This window comes from Dendropsophus ebraccatus, chromosome 9 (genome assembly GCF_027789765.1).
Source record: "Dendropsophus ebraccatus isolate aDenEbr1 chromosome 9, aDenEbr1.pat, whole genome shotgun sequence".
Taxonomy (NCBI): domain Eukaryota; kingdom Metazoa; phylum Chordata; class Amphibia; order Anura; family Hylidae; genus Dendropsophus; species Dendropsophus ebraccatus.
This window is the reverse complement of record NC_091462.1, coordinates 44,544,943-44,564,572: the sequence shown is the minus strand read 5'-3', so window position 1 is coordinate 44,564,572 and position 19,630 is coordinate 44,544,943. Positions and strand designations below refer to the sequence as shown.

The 19,630-nt window shown below is 45.1% G+C and overlaps 1 protein-coding gene across 15 annotated transcripts in view; it reads right to left on the bottom strand.

Annotated features, from left to right (window-relative positions):
* The window catches only part of LOC138800925 (leucine-rich repeat flightless-interacting protein 2-like), a 98,591-nt gene extending 78,961 nt beyond the window's left edge, over positions 1-19,630 (bottom strand). For 5 of the 15 annotated variants that reach the window (XM_069983152.1, XM_069983158.1, XM_069983163.1 and 2 more), the window contains exon 1: positions 19,029-19,630. In XM_069983152.1, coding sequence (XP_069839253.1) covers positions 19,029-19,118 — 90 coding nt within the window. In that variant the 5' untranslated portion in view covers positions 19,119-19,630. The remainder of the gene's footprint in view (positions 1-19,028) is intronic. The other 10 variants (XM_069983155.1, XM_069983162.1, XM_069983159.1 and 7 more) reach the window with 7 other exon arrangements.

Below are 19,630 nucleotides of genomic sequence, written 5' to 3'. Positions count from 1 at the left end.
CTCTCCGTCCCTCCTCCCAGCCCTCCTCATCATTATGATTGACCCTGGGTATGATTTTTTTTATTCCTCACTTGTCTGAACACTGCACAGGTGCCATAACGATCCAGCCCATGTGCCGTGCTCACACAGGGGATGAATAGCAGAAATTGTTCTAGGGGCATTCCTAATGAAGAAGAGGGCGAGAAGGAGGGACAGAGGGGTGTCACAATGCTAAGGCATGGGTACTCTAGGCCACGCCAATTTGACACAGGGCTGCAAGCTTGAGGGTAGCTTCACACGTACTGGATTTGCATTTCCGCTGCGTGTATGGGACCCGGCCCCTTTACCCCCCCTTCCGCCGTCCGCCCGCAGCCCCGGCCCCTTACCCCCCGCCCACAGCCCGGCCCCCGAGCATACATTACCTGCTTGGTGCCGCGGCTGTGTGTGACGCTCCCGGCTCAATGAGGAGCGAGGAGAAAACTCGCAGCGTGAAATCCGCTGCAGAGCCGGTATGTGTGAACCTACCCTGAGGGTGCGTTCACACCTACAGGATCTGCAGCAGATCTGCAGCAGATTTAATGCTATGTTCAGTTATTTAAATGAAATCTGCTGCAGAAAATCAGCTGCAGATCCTGTAGGTGTGAACGCACCATAAAAGTAGTTTTTTAGGACAATAACCGCATCACCTATCAAACGGATGCCAGGACAGATCTTGGATTAAAAGCAGCTATCTGAAGGTAAAAGCGGTTTAGGGGGGGGGGGGGGCAGATTGTGGGTACAGAGTCGCTTTAACATTGCAGCTATTATATTGTGTATGGCAGTCTTCCATTCTCCCATATCAGTCTCCAACCCCTAAGCATTCTGCTGTGTAGGGTCCTAGTAAGAGCACTATGTCGCTGTTACTCGTGTCTATTTACTTCTTATGGCAGAAAACCTCATGCACACAGTAAGGTTATGTTTGCACACCATAAAATAAAATAAAAAATACAGCCATAAATTTGAGGTCATAATACAGCTGTATTTATAATAAAATAATGTGCTCTACTAAAGTCAATGGGAAATTGTCTGGTAGTGCACACACTGTATAGAACAATGGCCGTAATTAATTACAATCATACAAATAATTAACCTTTTCGATATTTACGACCTGCTTTTGCCAAATACAGCAGTTTTTTTATCTGTTCACATATTGTTTTAATTTCACAAAAAAATCAATTTTCCTGTGTATGAACCTAGCTTAAGGGCTCATTCACACTACAGAAAACAGGCGGAACTTCCGAGCGGAACCTCCGCCCGCAGACTCCACTCAGAATCTCGCCTGCTATCTGTTTCAATGGGATGACATGTGAATTCTTTGAGCGGAAAGCATAGGCGTGCAAGGCATCCCATTGAAACAGATAGCAGGGGGGATCCTGAGCAGAGTCCGCCCACAGGCATTCCGCTTGGAATTTTCGCCTGTTTTTCACAGTGTGAACGGGCCCTTAAGCTGCAAAAGTAGCCCCTTGTATGGCAGCTCATAGTCTCCATGGCTAAATATTGCAAAGCCCATATGCTGAGTGCACCCCTATAGTGCTTCTGTCCTGTATCCTTTCCATTGGACTGAATGCATTAGCAAAAAGTAGAGGACAGTTAGAGGACAGTACGGCTACAGGATCATGATTATAGAGATACACAAGTATATAGGGGCTAAAGAGACCCATTTTTTTAATCAATTCTATTTGCAAATGAACTTCTGTTTTATATTAGATGATCTACATAACCTGTATTATACGGCATTGCATTCACAACTATAGGCCCTGTTGAACAATGACATGATAGATAGTAACATGTTGCCTAAGTTATTTATTTGTGACCTGGATCTCCTATGCATTAGTAACACACATGACTCATTGGAACACTTCTTACTCACTGTGAGTCAATGTTCCTGTAAGCTTGTATCAATGACTCTTTACTAACCAAAGTCACCCTGTCCTGCTTTACAATGTCTGAATGATTACAATCATCTGTCCACAGATATAAATCCTAGCAAGGACTCAAAATCTATTAAGTCAGCTGGACAATGACCTACATCAGAGGTGTGTGAATGGGGAGTCATAAACGTTACCCTTGGAGGATGTATGTACTGTACATGGTTATAATGCATATTAAATGTTTTACAAACACAATATTAGGCCTCGTTCACACACACGCATTCACTACTATGGAATCCCAGGATTCCATGCGGCTGCACAGAAAAATTCACATTTCTATTTTATGCATCCGCTCTGGCCGTACTTTACATTGTCCACTATTAAAAAGAAGTCATGTTAACCGGGCCAATACTGCAGTACCGGCCGGGGTGAACTTCACAGACAGCTGTCGTTCTGTGACAAGGCCATGTCACAGAATGGCTGCTGTCTGTAAAATTCACTCAGGCCAGTACTGCAGTATGGGCCGGGTGAACATCACTTCTTTGGAACTGGAATGCGGGCACATTCGGATGTGCCCACGTTCTAATTTACCATAGTAGACTATGTAAAGTACGGCCGGAGCCGTACTTTACATTGTCTGCACAGTTTTTTTTGTGCAGCCGCTATTCACAAAATAGACATGTGAGTTTTCCCGGCTAGAGTGTATTCTATGTGTATACAGTCCGGCCAGGATTACATGGTAGTGAATGCGATTGGCCGCTGTAATTAAACACAAGGCCTTAATGTGTACTTGTACCAGTCAACCAATAGTCTGTCAAAAGGTCCTATCAAGAAATGGCGCCCAAAAGCATCAGCCAAAGGTCCTACTTTTTACACATTTCACAAAAGTGAAGAGGTTAATGAATTGGATCTTTCTGAACAGTGTACAATAAGTTGATCACATGTTATACAGCTCCACCTCTCTGTGCTGCCCTGCAGTTGGTGCATTAGGTAAGTTCGGGAATGCAGATCTAAACCATGGACCTGGACACCACTGGTTTAAAATGGGATGATATGGGATTGTATTCATCCTATCCATGGATGAAAGACACGCTGACACACTTCAAGCCAGTATGAACGATAGGACATTGTCCTGCCGGCACTATGATCATCTTGTGTCTTGCATTAATTCTGATTTACCAAACAGTTCATATATAGCATCTAGCTTGGATTATGGCCTCCTGCGCTATTGCTCATTCCCGGGTCGGTTGTGTTCTTTGGCATTGTAGCACCATTGATCGGTAATCAATTTCAGAAGATATGTACCTTGTCTTATGGGCTTTCCCTGGCTTCTCAAGCAAAATAGAAAAGTTACAAAAACTAGCGTTCTAGCATTACTGAGCAATGTTGTTGATGCTTTTCTGCTGTTGGTGATGTTCTATACACGGTGGGCTCGTTTTGGGGTAAGGTCCTGGACATATATCATGCATACACTGGTAAGTGCATTCCCAGTACTCCTCAAGTTACCTTACTGTTCATGATTACTGGCTAAGAATGGCGTCTTACATCACCTTCTTACAGCGGCGAGGTGCGTCATACCCAGTCACTGAAATACAGTATATACCTTCCCTTCTACTGAGGAATGGATGGCAGAGCATTGGGAAGAGGAAAAACATGACTGGTCCAAGATTTGTACCTGTATTTTGTTTCCATGACACCAGTTAATGGGTTTCACAATTTCATTAGCTTATTTGGTGAGCTTGTTGGTCCCTATTTGGGGGTAGGTTAGGATTGTCTGGACATACTGGGTTATTTCTTTCTCCTTTGTTTTAAATGCATCTTGTGACTTTTCTTTTTCCCTTCCCTCTTCCCCCCGTTCCTGCTTCATCTTTGTTTTTGTGATGTCTTTGGTGCCTCTCCTGACATTCATACTGAGACAGACAATAAGGGATGTTGGGTACATTTATTAGTGTTTGTGTGTGTGTGTTGGGGGGGGTCTTCAACTACTGCTGTTATATTTCTCTTAAAAAGAAGCAATCACATGATTTAGAGTTGTAAGATAAAAGGCATTGTTTGCCATTGTCTGTCGCCCCCAAACATAGTTTTATTCCTCCCTGCACTGTATGCAAATCAGCACTAACTGGTCATGTGGGCGGCGCCTCTACCTGAGCTAGTCACGGCTCCCAGGCTAGTAGTCACTCCCCTATGTGATGATCTGAGGTAATTGCACCTCTCTGGGCATCCTCTGAATTATGTAGCAAGCTCCTGGCCTGGGAATCATGCTCAGAGAAGCGGGATTACATCGCAGAGGGGAGTGACTACAACCCGGGAGCTGTGACTAGTTCAGGGAGAGACGCCGCCCACATGACTAGTTACTGCTGATTAGCATACAGCACGGGAGGAGTAAAACTATATTTTCGGGGAGACAGACAACAGCATTATTTTTACCTCACAACACGTGACCAGAAAATACAACCGGCCTACTTCCGGAACGCAGTATGAGTTCCACCAGCCTCTACAATACGAGATAGTACCACTGGGTCACTCTCTATCAAAGGCTCACGGACCTATATATCCCTCTCTGTGACTTGGATGTTCCTGTCATTAGAAAAAAAAAATGTAAGTCACAGAGACATGTAAAAAAAATTTGGTCTGTCAGGGTCTGAAGGTTCAAACCGCAACCAATCAGGAGAAAGAGCTGGGAGAAGTCACATCCGAACACATTCTCTCCCGATCCAATGTTATGTGACCTCGATGGCCGCATAATGGAAGTCTATAGAGTCATCCAGAGCAAAGAGAGGAGTGCAAAGCAGCAGTGACTTCTCCCGGCGGGTTCTCCTGATTGGTTGCAGTCTGAATTCTCCGACCTGGACCGTTCAAACATTTGACATGTCTCTGTGACATGTCAAAAGTTTTCTCTAATGATAGGTACTCTTTAAGTACCTTGTACTGTAATGTTATGGCTGTGTTTAGTATTGCAGACTATGTAACCAGTGTTTTATGTTCATATTTAGAAAATGTCATCATGTAAATCAGAGACAAGATTAGGAAGGGGGGGGGGAATTAAATATATTTTTAGAATTAGTCCTTTTACAGTAAAGTCCCAGACACAGTGTTTCTTTTAGCTCAAAACCAAAAAAAGTAATAATAACATGTACCCTTCCCAATGCTTCTGTGAGACATCCAGTGCCATATTTGCCATTACATAGCAAGTATGCAATACTGACACATACTGTGCTATAGAGTGAAATATAGAAAATATAACAAGCAGAATGTATTACTATTTATAGCTAATAACTATTGGGCACTAATGGATAACCAGGCAGCATAGTGAAATGCATATTGTGTACTGTAGGCTTTTTAGAGGGGCTTATAAGATGATATGCTAATAAAGGAAGGGATCTGGGGATTTCTTCTACCTTTGTGCAAAATTTATAGTACTTGTTAGGTGCTGGTTAAAGTGTTTTTCACTATATGTTAAGAAGGAGACATCAGTGTGCCCATCTTAGGCTCCGTTCACACCTAGCAAAACTGGCAGAGAATTCTGCCGTGAAATCCCGCCAGCCTCCCTGTCATAATGACAGTCTATGGGAGGCTCACGTGCCACATCTCTCTGGGCTGAAGAATGAACATGTCCATTCTTCAGCACGGAGAGAGGAAGCACGCAACCAGGTCTCCTTCTTAACATATTGTGAAAAACACTTTAAACAGCACCTAACAAGTACTATAAATTTTGCACAAAGGTAGAAGAAATCCCCAAATCCCTTCCGCCAGTTTTTCTCAGTGTGAACGGAGCCTTAAGTAGAGGTCTATTAAAGGGGTCATCCAGCACTACAAAAACATGGCCACTTTTCCCCTCTCTTGTCTCCAGATTGGTTGGGGTTTAAAACTCAGTTCCTTTGAAGTAAATGGAGCTTAATTGCAAACCACACCTGAACTGGAGACAAGAGAGGGGGGAAAGTGGCCATGTTTTTGTAGCGCTGGATAACTCCTTTAAGGCTCTGGTGGATTGGATCCTAGGACACCTGGCATAGGCCTGTTTGAAGATGATTAGGGGATGTATAGTCTGTATAGTGAGGGTTGAGTCCTTGCTGGTAAAGTGGTTGTGCTGCATTGTCATGACTAGCCTTGGTATTACAGCTAGTAAAGTGGCTACTACTTTGGGATGTTTGTGACATACCCACGGTTGGTATACCCTAATTATACTATTTACACGATTTTTGGCTACTATTTTACCCTGGGGCTAGGAAGATCCAGCCATGAAATGAAGTGACCTGCAGTGTTCTGTGTGGGCAGCTGCTATGGTGGTGTAGAGTGAAGTGGTGCACCCCCAGCCTGTGAGTAGCTAGAGGAGTCCATAAATGCATTGCTACCCCCAACCTGTGTTGGAAGGTGAATAGGTGGTCGGCCTTGCATAGGTCTAGTGGTTCTGGTAGTTGGGGGAAGCCCAGAAGGGAAACAGAGGGGGATCATGGGAAGAGAATTTGAACTGTTGAAAGCTGTTACATTACAGAAACCTTTAAGGAACAGCGCCATCTAGTGTGAATGTAACAACAAAACTTTTACTCCTATTTTTAGATTTGCAACCTGTGTCACTACATTTGAAAAAAGTTCAATAAACTGGTGCCATACATTGAAGAGAATGACCTAAGGCTTTGTTCATACACAGTATTTTGAGGGTTTTTAAGCTGTAAAATGGCTGTTTTATTGCTTAAGGGTGCGTACACACCTACAGGATCCGCAGCAGATCTGCAGCAGATTTGATGGTGCACATTTGATGCTGTGTTCAGTTATTTAAATGAATTCTGCTGCGGGTCTGCTGCCGATCCGCAGCAGAAAACCAGCTGCGGATCCGGTAAGTGTGAACGTACCCTAAAAAGTCAGAAAAAGAACAGAGCAAAAGCAAGATCAGTGTAAAAAAAATTGACTGAATGGTCCGTCAAATGTTCTATCGCTTCAGCCATTTTATTTTTTTTTTTTTTTTGGGGGGGGGGAGGCCATTTTTGAGACAAAAAGCAGCTGTGTGGGAAGATGGCTTTATACTGTGCAGTAAGGAGGCGGCACATGGAGGGCCTATTAGAAATGAGCAAATTTACAGTAAATTTGGCATTTGACTCCTGATCCATGGAGTAGATGGTCAGCCCTAGAGATGCCTGAAAAACATGGATACAGCCTATGGCCGAGCATTGGGGGTTTCACCAACCCGAACTTACCATAAACTTGCTCATCTCTAGTGCCTATGAATCTGTAGTATCGAACTTCAGGCCAAGTGCACGATGCCTAATATGTATAATGATATGGAATACTCATACTGTATTGATTAACTGACATAATGAGAATGCACTGGGAAAGGACCCTAAGTCATAAGTAAAATAAATTCTCAAAGCGTATGCATCACTTCACTTACTGAATTTTATTAGCTGGTCGAAGCCAGAGCTTACATCCATTCTTTAAACCACCTCCTGGTTCCCTCCACCTGCACTGGTTTCTCAATCTGCAATTTGGCCCACTCTATGCACTGGAGGTGGGCCTAGCGCCCCCAGTTTATCGATATCCCCTCTGCTCAGTGACACGACCAGACTTTATTCTGATGGAGACGCATCACAGAGAGGAAGGGATATCAGAGCACTGGGGATGCTGGGCCCACCTCCAGTGCATAGAGTGGGCCGAATTGTGCAACAGCACTGATCGGATCAGTATAAAATAAATTTTTCAGTAAGTGAAGTGGTACATTTGCTTTAACAACTTACTCGCTAGCCTTTTACAGTTTAAACCTTTAGCAATGTGCAGTGACGCACATCGGCTGTACTAGGATAATCCACGCTCCCATATAGCATAAAAAATAGCAGCTGTATACCTACAGAATTTTTATTTTATTGTGCCTAAAACACATACAGAAAACTGGTGATGTTTCGACTCCTTAAGCTGCATTGAGTTTTGGAATGTTGCCATTTTCCTATATGCATTTTTGTATTCTGATTAAGCATCTGTTCCTATTTGTTTCTGATTGTGCAACCTGCTCCCTGGCAAAGACGTGTGCCAGCCTGGCATTTAAGTAACTACTTGATAAGTCTCTGATTAGGGCATTTATACTACGTAGGGAGGGTCAAGATGACGGGGATAACTTAAAAATAAAGAGAATTTTATGCTTAGGACATAAGTATATCATACCTGATACCCATACAGAAATGCTGCAGTATAGCAATCCCTTCATAGAATTATATGACACTAAGCGTGGGTGATTCCACATGTTGTCAGTTGGCAGTAGTGAAAGTGAGAGAAATATTGGAAGCAATCATGGATTTAATGAGGGGAATTGTGTAATTATGTCGGTATTATGTAAATAAGGGAAGCGGGTAAAGGGAACCTGTCAGCATAAACCAGACAGAGGCACCCTCTCTACAATGTACTATGCTTAAAGGAGAAGTCCGGCGAGGATTTTTGTGAAAGTATTGTATTGCCCTTCAAAAGATATACAAATTACCAATATACGCTTATTACAGGAAATGCTTAAAAAGTGTTTTTTTCCCTGCACTTACTACTGCATCAAGGCTTCACTTCCTGGATAATATGGTGATGTACCTTCCTGGATAACATGGTGATGTCACTTCCTGGAAAACATGGTGATGTCACTTCCTGGATAACATGGTGATGTCACTTCCTGGATAAAATGGTGATGTCACGACGCGAATCCCAGAGCTGTGCGGGCTGTGGCTGCTGGAGAGGATGATGGCAGAGGGATGCTCAGTGTCCCTCCAGTGCCCTCTGTCCTTCAGTGTCTCCTTGCCATCATCCTCTCCAGAAGCCACAGCCCGCACAGCTCTGGGACTCGGGTTCGTGCCGGGAAAAAAAAAACTTTATAAGCATTTTCCATAAGTGTATATTGTTGATTTGTAACTTTTGGGGGGCAATACAATACTTAAATAAAAATTTTCGCTGACTTCTCCTTTAAAGTATGATAAGAACTGCATACTATCCCCAACTATAAAGCCACAAGTGCAAACATTGTAGGACCCACTGACCCCTATGGCCACGTACACATGTCCATGTCTTTTACTTTTGAGGGCCACAATCTGTTCCACAAACAAGTAGGGGCTATACCTACACAGTTTGTATTTGCAGCACAGAGGTGCCCATAGACGTCAGTGAACAATACGGGTGGCATACAGATTACCAAAACTACAATTCGCATCATGTCTGAACAGTCAAAGCTGACTTTGTAGTTTTGCAATAGCTAAAGGACCGCAGGTTCCACACCACTTATATAGTCGGCACTGTATGACATTGAGCAGCCTGCATTGTATTATACGATATACAACAGCCAAACAGTAACCATTTTTGTTGAAACCAGATGTTTTTTTCTTTTTTTCATTTCTTTAATTACATGCAATATAATAAAAAATATGTCCAAAAGTGTCCATAGCCTTTTACAATGTATGGCTATTTTCCCACTACGTTTTTCCTGTCCGTTATGTAAAATAAAAAATGTCGCTGTCATTTTGAGGTCGTCATTTTGCTGTTTGGCTGTTTTTTTTAACTAAGTGTGAACATAGCATAACGCTGTAACATACTCAGCACATCTGAATATAAAGAATTGAAATATTGGCCAAGATGTGTCAATCTTTATGTCTGGTTTTGCTAACAACAGCCAACCAATGAAACGGTAATCCATATAATGCTGCCATATTATCCCTACAAAACACATCTAAAGCATAATGCAACTAAGTGACTGCTCTCATCAGGATTGTGTGATATAGAATTTTTTTTCCCTAAAACCAGATTTCTATATTCATACCCATCAGCTGGAGCAGAACGCAGCCAAAATGGCATCACTCTCCTGAGGGCCTGGCATGCATTACATGGCCAGTCTGTGTAAATATACCACTTGTTGTAAAGTCCCCTAGCAAACTATAGGTGATCACTGAAAGGTCAAGAAATGGATGCTTTATGGTATGGTATGTTTCAGTCTAGTTTATGTTTGCAGTTTTGTAAATTCACAGCAGGGCCTGTACTAATATAAACTAAAATGAGAAAACACCAGGGAAGCCTAATACCACACACAACCTGAGCACAGGGGGGAGGCTGTTTTTGCAAGAAAGTAGCTGTGCTTTTTCTAATCTAAAACAAAAACACCATGGGGCAAATCCCACAACTGTTCTGAAAGAACGATATTGCAAGATTATTGGTCGCAGGGGAAAGCATGAAGCTTTTTATGCAGTAAAAACATAGCATATAAAATGTATAAAAATATATGTATATAGAAGAAAGTCTTATGTGCCGAGGACGGCTTAGTCACTAGGGACACACTGACCAAGAGGCCCAGCTGTCTCTATCAGTACATGCCATGCATAGCTCAATGTCCAGCCTCCACTCATTTACCTTATTAGTCCAAGAGGTTACAAGCTGGCGAGGCTAGAAGTCTACAGATTCACTAGTGTAAATGACCAGTCTGAGCTGTAGAACAGACATGGAAGCGCTGTATACTGGCCAGTATCTACAAGTGCTAGAAAGATTTTGAAATGCTGTGATTCTGGAACTTGTAGTTCTCCAGCAGTTGGAGTACCATTACTGTATTGCTCTGTTGGGACAATGTCAATATAGCTTTCAATAACTATAAGAGACTCCACTTAACAAATTGGTTTACTTCAAACGATGACAAATTACCGCTATATAAAGTTTAATCTTTCTGTATGAGAGGATTGTAACCCACACCAGACCCGTAAGACATGATTAGTAAAGTTTAATATATATATATATATATATATATATATATATATATATATATATATATTTATTCTATTCTGATCTCTGAGGGTTTTTATGATGTGCAGGGTCTTCCTCCATTACTCTATGTAGAGTCTGCCTAGTAAAGCTGAAGGACTGCAGTAAAGAATACAGCGTAAATGATGCTGTGAAGGCGTTTTGTAGGCGGCAAAGCCTTGTGTATACAGGGAAATCACTAATAAGCAATCAGCAAGATATTATTCCTCTCATTAAGACTTCTATTAATACCTAAAGAGCAAAAGGATAAGGCGTAGTAGACGTCTGTAATGTATGAATAGTCATCAACTGCAAACAACATTTGCATTGTTTTTAATGATCATGTATAATTGTCTAAACCAGGGGTGGGGAACCTTTTCCATGTCGAGGGCCGGTCGGGCATTAATAAAATCATTCGAGGGCCGCATACCGTGCGCGGCAGTTAGTAGCGGGGGTTTGCAGCACCCAGGGCAAGGCAAGGTATTGTTCGCCTAGTGCCCCTGCTATTGTAGTTAACCCCCAGCCATGTCCCTGGTAGCCTAGTTAACGCCCCCAGCCATGTCCCTGGTAGCCTAGTTAACCCCCATCAGGCATGTCCCTGGTAGCCTAGTTAACCCCCATCAGTCATGTCCCTGGTGGACTAGTTAACCCCCATCAGTCATGTCCCTGGTAGCCTAGTTACCCCCCATCAGGCATGTCCCTGGTAGCCTAGTTAACCCCCATCAGGCATGTCCCTGGTGGCCTAGTTAACCCCCATCAGGCCTGTCCCTGGTAGCCTAGTTAACCCCCATCAGGCCTGTCCCTGGTAGCCTAGTTAACCCCCATCAGGCCTGTCCCTGGTAGCCTAGTTAACCCCCATCAGGCCTGTCCCTGGTAGCCTAGTTAACCCCCCATCAGGCCTGTCCCTGGTAGCCTAGTTAACCCCCATTAGTCATGTCCCTGGTGGCCTAGTTAACCCCCATCAGGCCTGTCCCTGGTGGCCTAGTTAACCCCCCCAGTCATGTCCCTGGTAGCCTAGTTAACCCCCATCAGGCATGTCCCTGGTGGACCAGTTAACCCCCATCAGGCATGTCCCTGGTAGCCTAGTTAACCCACATCAGTCATGTCCCTGGTAGCCTAGTTAATCCCTCAGTCATGTCCCTGGTAGCCTAGTTAACCCCCCATCAGGCATGTCCCTGGTGGCCTAGTTAACCCCCATTAGTCATGTCCCTGGTGGCCTAGTTAACCCCCAACAGTCATGTCCCTGGTAGTCTAGTTAACCCCCCAGTCATGTCCCTGGTAGCCTAGTTACCCCCCATCAGGCATGTCCCTGGTAGCCTAGTTAACCCCCATCAGGCATGTCCCTGGTGGCCTAGTTAACCCCCATCAGGCCTGTCCCTGGTAGCCTAGTTAACCCCCATCAGGCCTGTCCCTGGTAGCCTAGTTAACCCCCCATCAGGCCTGTCCCTGGTAGCCTAGTTAACCCCCATTAGTCATGTCCCTGGTGGCCTAGTTAACCCCCAACAGTCATGTCCCTGGTGGCCTAGTTAACCCCCATCAGGCCTGTCCCTGGTGGCCTAGTTAACCCCCCCAGTCATGTCCCTGGTAGCCTAGTTAACCCCCATCAGGCATGTCCCTGGTGGACCAGTTAACCCCCATCAGGCATGTCCCTGGTAGCCTAGTTAACCCACATCAGTCATGTCCCTGGTAGCCTAGTTAATCCCTCAGTCATGTCCCTGGTAGCCTAGTTAACCCCCCATCAGGCATGTCCCTGGTAGCCTAGTTAACCCCCCATCAGGCCTGTCCCTGGTGGCCTAGTTAACCCCCATTAGTCATGTCCCTGGTGGCCTAGTTAACCCCCAACAGTCATGTCCCTGGTAGTCTAGTTAACCCCCCAGTCATGTCCCTGGTAGCCTAGTTAACCCCCATCAGGCATGTCCCTGGTGGACCAGTTAACCCCCAACAGTCATGTCCCGGGTAGTCTAGTTAACCCCCATCAGGCATGTCCCTGGTGGACCAGTTAACCCCCAACAGTCTTGTCCCGGGTAGCCTAGTTAACCCCCATCAGGCATGTCCCTGGTGGCCTAGTTATCCCCCCCATCAGGCATGTCCCTGGTGGACTAGTTAACCCCCAACAGTCATGTCCCTGGTAGCCTAGTTAACCCCCAACAGTCATGTCCCTGGTAGCCTAGTTAACCCCCAACAGTCATGTCCCTGGTGGACCAGTTAACCCCCAACAGTCATGTCCCTGGTGGCCTAGTTATCCCCCCCATCAGGCATGTCCCTGGTGGACTAGTTAACCCCCAACAGTCATGTCCCTGGTAGCCTAGTTAACCCCCAACAGTCATGTCCCTGGTGGCCTAGTTAACCCCCAACAGTCATGTCCCTGGTGGACCAGTTAACCCCCAACAGTCATGTCCCTGGTGGACCAGTTAACCCCCAACAGTCTTGTCCCTGGTGGCCTAGTTATCCCCCCCCCCCCCCCAACAGTCATGTCCCTGGTGGACCAGTTAACCCCCAACAGTCATATGCCTGGTGGACCAGTAAACACCCAACAGTCTTGTCCCGGGTAGCCTAGTTAACCCCCATCAGGCATGTCCCTGGTGGCCTAGTTATCCCCCCCATCAGGCATGTCCCTGGTGGACTAGTTAACCCCCAACAGTCATGTCCCTGGTAGCCTAGTTAACCCCCAACAGTCATGTCCCTGGTAGCCTAGTTAACCCCCAACAGTCATGTCCCTGGTGGACCAGTTAACCCCCAACAGTCATGTCCCTGGTGGCCTAGTTATCCCCCCCATCAGGCATGTCCCTGGTGGACTAGTTAACCCCCAACAGTCATGTCCCTGGTAGCCTAGTTAACCCCCAACAGTCATGTCCCTGGTAGCCTAGTTAACCCCCAACAGTCATGTCCCTGGTGGACCAGTTAACCCCCAACAGTCATGTCCCTGGTGGACCAGTTAACCCCCAACAGTCGTGTCCCTGGTGGCCCAGTTATCCCCCCCCCCCCCCAACAGTCATGTCCCTGGTGGACCAGTTAACCCCCAACAGTCATATGCCTGGTGGACCAGTAAACACCCAACAGTCTTGTCCCTAGTAGCCTAGTTATCCCCCCCCCCCATCAGTCATGTCCCTGGTGGACTAGTTATCCCCCCCCATCAGTCATGTCCCTGGTAGCCTAGTTATCCCCCCCCATCAGTCATGTCCCTGGTAGCCTAGTTATTCCCCCCCCCCCCATCAGTCATGTCCCTGGTAGCTTAGTTATTCCCCCCCCCCCATCAGTCATGTCTCTGGTAGCCTAGTTATCCCCCCCCATCAGTCATGTCCCTGGTAGCCTAGTTATCCCCCCCCATCAGTCATGTCCCTGGTAGCCTATTTAACCCCCAAATAAAAAAAAATAAACATCCCACTCACCTCACCTCCGCCCAGATCCTCTTCTCTCCCAGGTCCTCTGTGCCGGTCTTCTCCTGCAGGCGGCGCGCGATGAAATGACGTCATCGCGCGCGGCCCGCAGGAGACTGAAGACACGCGCCGCTTTGGAGGAGGAAGGAGCCGACACAGACAGCACGGCAGCTGTCACAGAGGATGCTGTGTGCGCCGGCTCCTTCCTTCCTCCAGAGCAGCGCGTGTCACAGGGGAGCCGCGGGCCGCATCGGGAGGTCTCAGGGGCCGGATGCGGCCCGCGGGCCGGAGGTTCCCCACCCCTGGTCTAAACAAACAAGGGTATTACTATTCTGCACAATGTCTGGGGTGTATGGAGCAATGATATAGTAGCCATAATGCGCCACCATATGGTGGCACACTATATCCTTATGGCTCTGTAGTACCTGTCCTGCTCCCCCACCGCTGACGGTTCTCGGGCCGTCCACTCTGCGCCGCTTTCAGTGTTTTGAAAACATTTGATGAAGTGCCCCTCCCACCAGAAATGGACACTCTATGCCGATGGGAATGGGACGTCATTGGATGTTTCCAAAACAATGACAGCAGTGCAGAGTGGGCAGCCCAGAAACTGGCAGTGGTGGAAGAGTGGGACAGGTACATTTACATTACTGTCATGTCCCCTGCAGCCCTGACAGCACGGCTAAGTATGCATTTTTTCCTGGACACCCCCTTTACAGGGGAATTCCCATCACAAATAACATATTTGTAGGGTTCGTCTGGCCATATATAATTTGGCAATTACATTCATTTAGTAAACTTGCCTCCTTCTCATGATAAGCTGCCCTTTCCCTCCCTCCCTGACAGCTTGTTGTGTAGGTTACCAACCACCACTCTACTCTAAAAGCAGTGGTCTGGCTTGTATATATATATATATATATATATAGCTATAGTATACTATATCTATATGTCTATATTCAGGTAATGCCGGCAATGAAAGATGTGGAGCAATACTGCATGTGGAGATGCATAGCCGCACACCAATCCCAGTGCTGACCCCTGTTCAGAGCTAGAAGTGTCTACAATTAGCACATGATTATCGGAACAGGATTAGGGACCAGTGGCACAACTCATGTTGTCTTTTAGGTCATGTAGATTGCTGGGTGCAATGTTGTCACCTACCTGGGGAAGAGATGGTATTAGGGCCCTATTACATGGGACGATTATCGTGCAAAAAATCGTTATATTGTTCGAATTTAAACGATAATCGTTCTGTGTAATTGCAGGCAACGATTGAAAAATTGTTTGTATGTCATTGATTATTGATTTAGATCTGAACCTAAAATTATAGCTAATCGTTCACTGTAATTCCGCATTCTTTCACTAATCGTTCAGTGTAATAGCACATTGCCCATTGTTTTCCTTTAGATCAGAAGGAATAATGGTGCATTTACACAGAGAGATTTATCTGACAGATCTTTGAAGCCAAGGCCAGGAACAGACTATAAACAGGGAACAGGTTATAAAGGAAAGACAGGGATCTATTCTCTATTCTCTGTGTAAACGCACCCTAAACGATCATAATAACGACCGCAATAACGATCTTAATAACGATAGTATCTAACGACCATCGTTCTGTGTAATATGGTGAACGATTTCAGGTTAACGATAAACAATCTTGTTTGCGATCATTTATCATTAGTCGTAATCACTAAAAATCGCTCTGTGTAATAGGACCCTTAGGATGCCCTATGGCGGCAGAGGCAGTGTAATGCCCTGGGCAATAATCTATTGGGAATCCCTATTACCTGGCATTCATGTGGATGTAGTCTACCTAAACACTGTAGCAGACCAAGTACACACATTCATGGCAGTGGCATTCATTCACCTCTTTCAGCAGCATAATGCCCAGCCACACAGCAAAAATTATCCAGGAAAGGTTTAAAGGGATTATCCAGGATTAGAGAAACCTAGCCACTTTCTTCCAACCTGTCCTCAGGTTCTGTGTGGTAATACAGTTCAGCTCCATTCAAATCAATGGAACTGAGCTGCAATATATCACATACAAACTGAGGACAAGGCAGGCGCTGTTCCTGGAGGAAGTCAGCTCTATTTTCCAAATCTTGGACAACACCTGAACAACACCTTTAAGAAACATGGCAATGACTTTAAGGTGTTGACTTGGTCTCCAACTTCTGAAAATCTCAGTCCAAACAAGTATTTGTGGAATATAGTGGAGAAACAAGTCTAATCCATGGAGGACGATCTTTGCAGGCTGCGGGATTTATAGGATCTGATGCAATTTTTTTGGTGTCGTATACCACATGTGGTCTGAGGCCATAGAGGAGTTGTAAGGATTTCTAAATGTAAAAGCCCTGATGGAGGGCAGTGAAAGAGTTAATCTCCTATTCCTGTGGTTACTTACATTCTCAGGCTCTGGCGGCCTCACTGCCCTGGACGATGATCATTACTTACGGTCGTTCTTGCACTCGTCCTTTCCTGGAACAGCCGAACGACGTGTTATTACACCGAACGGTGTTCGAACGATTTGTGAATGATCAACGATGCAAATAGGTCTATCAAGTTTCTATCAAACGATCAATGATTTCTCGTTGGTCATTAAATCGTTGCCCGCTATTACACGTAATCCTTTAAATCCAAACGATCTAGAGATTTTTATATAATCGTCCCGTGTAATAGGGCCCTAAGCCTCGGCATACTTTTCATGGAAGTTGGACTTCTACTCCTGTCCGGGAACTGCGTCCTGATGGCTACAAGCTGAACAAGGACGCATGTTAAAAGACTCTGCTACTATTTGCCACTGGGTGATGTAACGTTTAATTGACTTTACTAATTGCGAGACATGTAATTGTCCTTGAAAAATATGAATGAAAAATGAAGTCATAAGCAATTGAAAATCATAAACTTTTGTGAAGTGTGTTCATTTCTGCTTTATATGGTACTTCAATGGCTGTCATGGCTGTTTTGGCAGTGCAAGGGGACCTACACTATATTAGATAGAAGGCTTAGCATTTACTGCCGATCAGTGTACAGGCCTAGGTACCTCTCCAGAGAATCTCACAAATTCCAGCACCAACCCTTTGAGAATCTATTAGATAAAGCCACCTAGTGAAGCCCCAGGACTACTTTGGTATGTGAAGCAGATAACATACAATGACTAGAGGTCACTATTATGTACTTATGCACAGTATCAGTGAGTGACATGATCTATAGCCATGTAAAATTAGAAATTGTTCTTTCCCACCTCTAGGGTGCGTTCACACGTACAGGATCTGCAGCAGATTTGATGGCGCAGATTTGAAGTTGCAGATTCAATGCAAAGTTAGGGTGCGTGCACACTACGGAAATGCTGTGTATAACCCGCGGCGTATTCCGTCGCTCGTCCCCGCATGCGGCGGCTCGCATTTATGCCCATGCCATAGACACTATTCTATGCACGGGTGGATTACGCGTTCCGTCAAAAAAATTGACATGTCAATTCTTTTGACAGAACACGGAATCCGCCCGTGCACAGAATAGTGTCTATGGCATGGGCGGAAAAGCGCGCCGCCACGTGCGGGGACAAGCGACGGAATACGCCGCGGGTTATACGCGGCAATTCCGTAGTGTGCACGCACCCTAACTCTGGCCCATCAAATCTGCTGCGGATCTGCTGCAGATCTGTTGCGGATCTTCTGCAGATCTGCTGCAGATTTAAATCTGCACCATCAAATCTGCTGCAGATCCTGTACGTGTGAATGCACCCCTAGTGCATTTACTATGAGCAGTATGAACGCCTTCATACCCAATAAGTACATACAAAATTATATACTTTGGGAAAAGAAAGTCCATCAAGTTCAAAAAAAGACAAGAAGAAGCTGTGGGTGAAACGTAGAGTGATGAGCTAGCATTATCCTGGTGTATTATTGTAGACAGGAAATACCACATATCCATGGACTCTAAGTATTGAGGTCACATGGGGCTGCCATAGCCTCATTGTTATTTAATACTGGATTTATGGAATGCAGCTTATGAACAACGACACAATTCTCAGGAAAATAAATCCTATAATATAAAAGAATATGGCGGCTAGATGGAATAACATCAGATCATAGGTCTTAATTCCATATTGTAGCAGCTGCTTAAGACTCAGCTGTAGTTAGTTAAGTTGTCAGAGCTACTAAATCAGATTGATGATACAGATCAGAGTTTATAGCTAGATGCTGGTGTGCCATCTGCCCTGACCCAGAGCTGGCTTTACACACAAGGCTATTTTAGGCAATGTCCCAGCAGGAAGCGTTCTGGGCTACCCACTCTATACCCCAGCTCTCTACGCTAGATTACATTTTGATCTGGTCTAACTATAAATATATATTTATATATAGTGCATGACAAAGAAGGAGAAGTCGTGGACCTAGAGCAATGCTTCTGGACACTAGTATGATTTATTAGCATCTATACCATACTAGCCCATCACATAGCCATCATGGGGGAGTACACATTGTTGGTCATCTGTGTTCCATTTCTCAGGCTATAACAACTTTGTAACTACTGAATAGGGTGACCCCAGGCTTCCTTATGTCAGGCCTTGTTTTAGACATGGGGGTGGGTAATTATCAATAAGTAAACAAATAGTTAACTTGGCTTTATTATTGGGGACAGAAGGCCTGGGGCATCTCATTTCCTGACAGGAGCACCAGGTGACATGACAGCTGAGAGACCCCTGCCAAAGTCTGGACATGTGACAATGGAAGAAAGAAGAGCTCTCCAGGGGCTCAGTCATTCCTGGTATATGGCCTTTAACCCTGTACTTGCCAGAGATGAACAAGCATGCATGCTGTATACTATGTGATCTCAGGTTCTAAATAAAGTTGTATATTGTTAGCTATGACTATTACATAGCGCTATCTGTTAGAGGATATGAGGACCCGGTGTATATATTTAGTGGTTGTTTTGAATATTTTATTATATTATTGCACAACATTGTCTAATATTTATAAACATATGATATAAACATCTGTTATTATCAATGGCGGCCGTCACTCACCTCTCGAGCTATCTGATTTAAGGCATGGTCCTCGGCGGAAAGTTTTTCCCTGTTGGGGTGTCTTTTTCTTCCAGGGCCCTGGGTACCCATTTCCTCAGAGGTATCAGTGTTTGGGAAAGCAGAAGAGATCAATCCAAATTCCACATGCAGCCTCCTCCAGGTAAACCTTCAGCAAGAGAGCTGTCCACTATAGCAGTGGTAGCATTGCAGAGGGCTCTCACCAGATTTTGATATCTATTTTTCCTATTCACCCAGGTACCTAAAGGCTGTGTTTGCGTCTATGTACCCTGCGTAACTGGAATGTGAAATCCCACCAAACCCCCTTATGGAATTACGTCTGCTTACACCAATGCGTGTCTGGATATACGCTGTACTTACGGCTGGAATACATGTGCTTGTGCCTCTCTTGTCCTTGTCTCAGTGTGTGTCCTCCACTGATCCTGCTGATGGTGCTTAGTGTTTGCTGAGCTCTGTATGCGGATACCTGACTGTCATGTCTCCTAATAAACACCATCTATAAACCCACTCCTGTTACACTATCCCTGTTCTGCTACTGTTCCTAGCAGTGAGATTGTAAAAGGAAATGGGTCAGATGTTCTTCC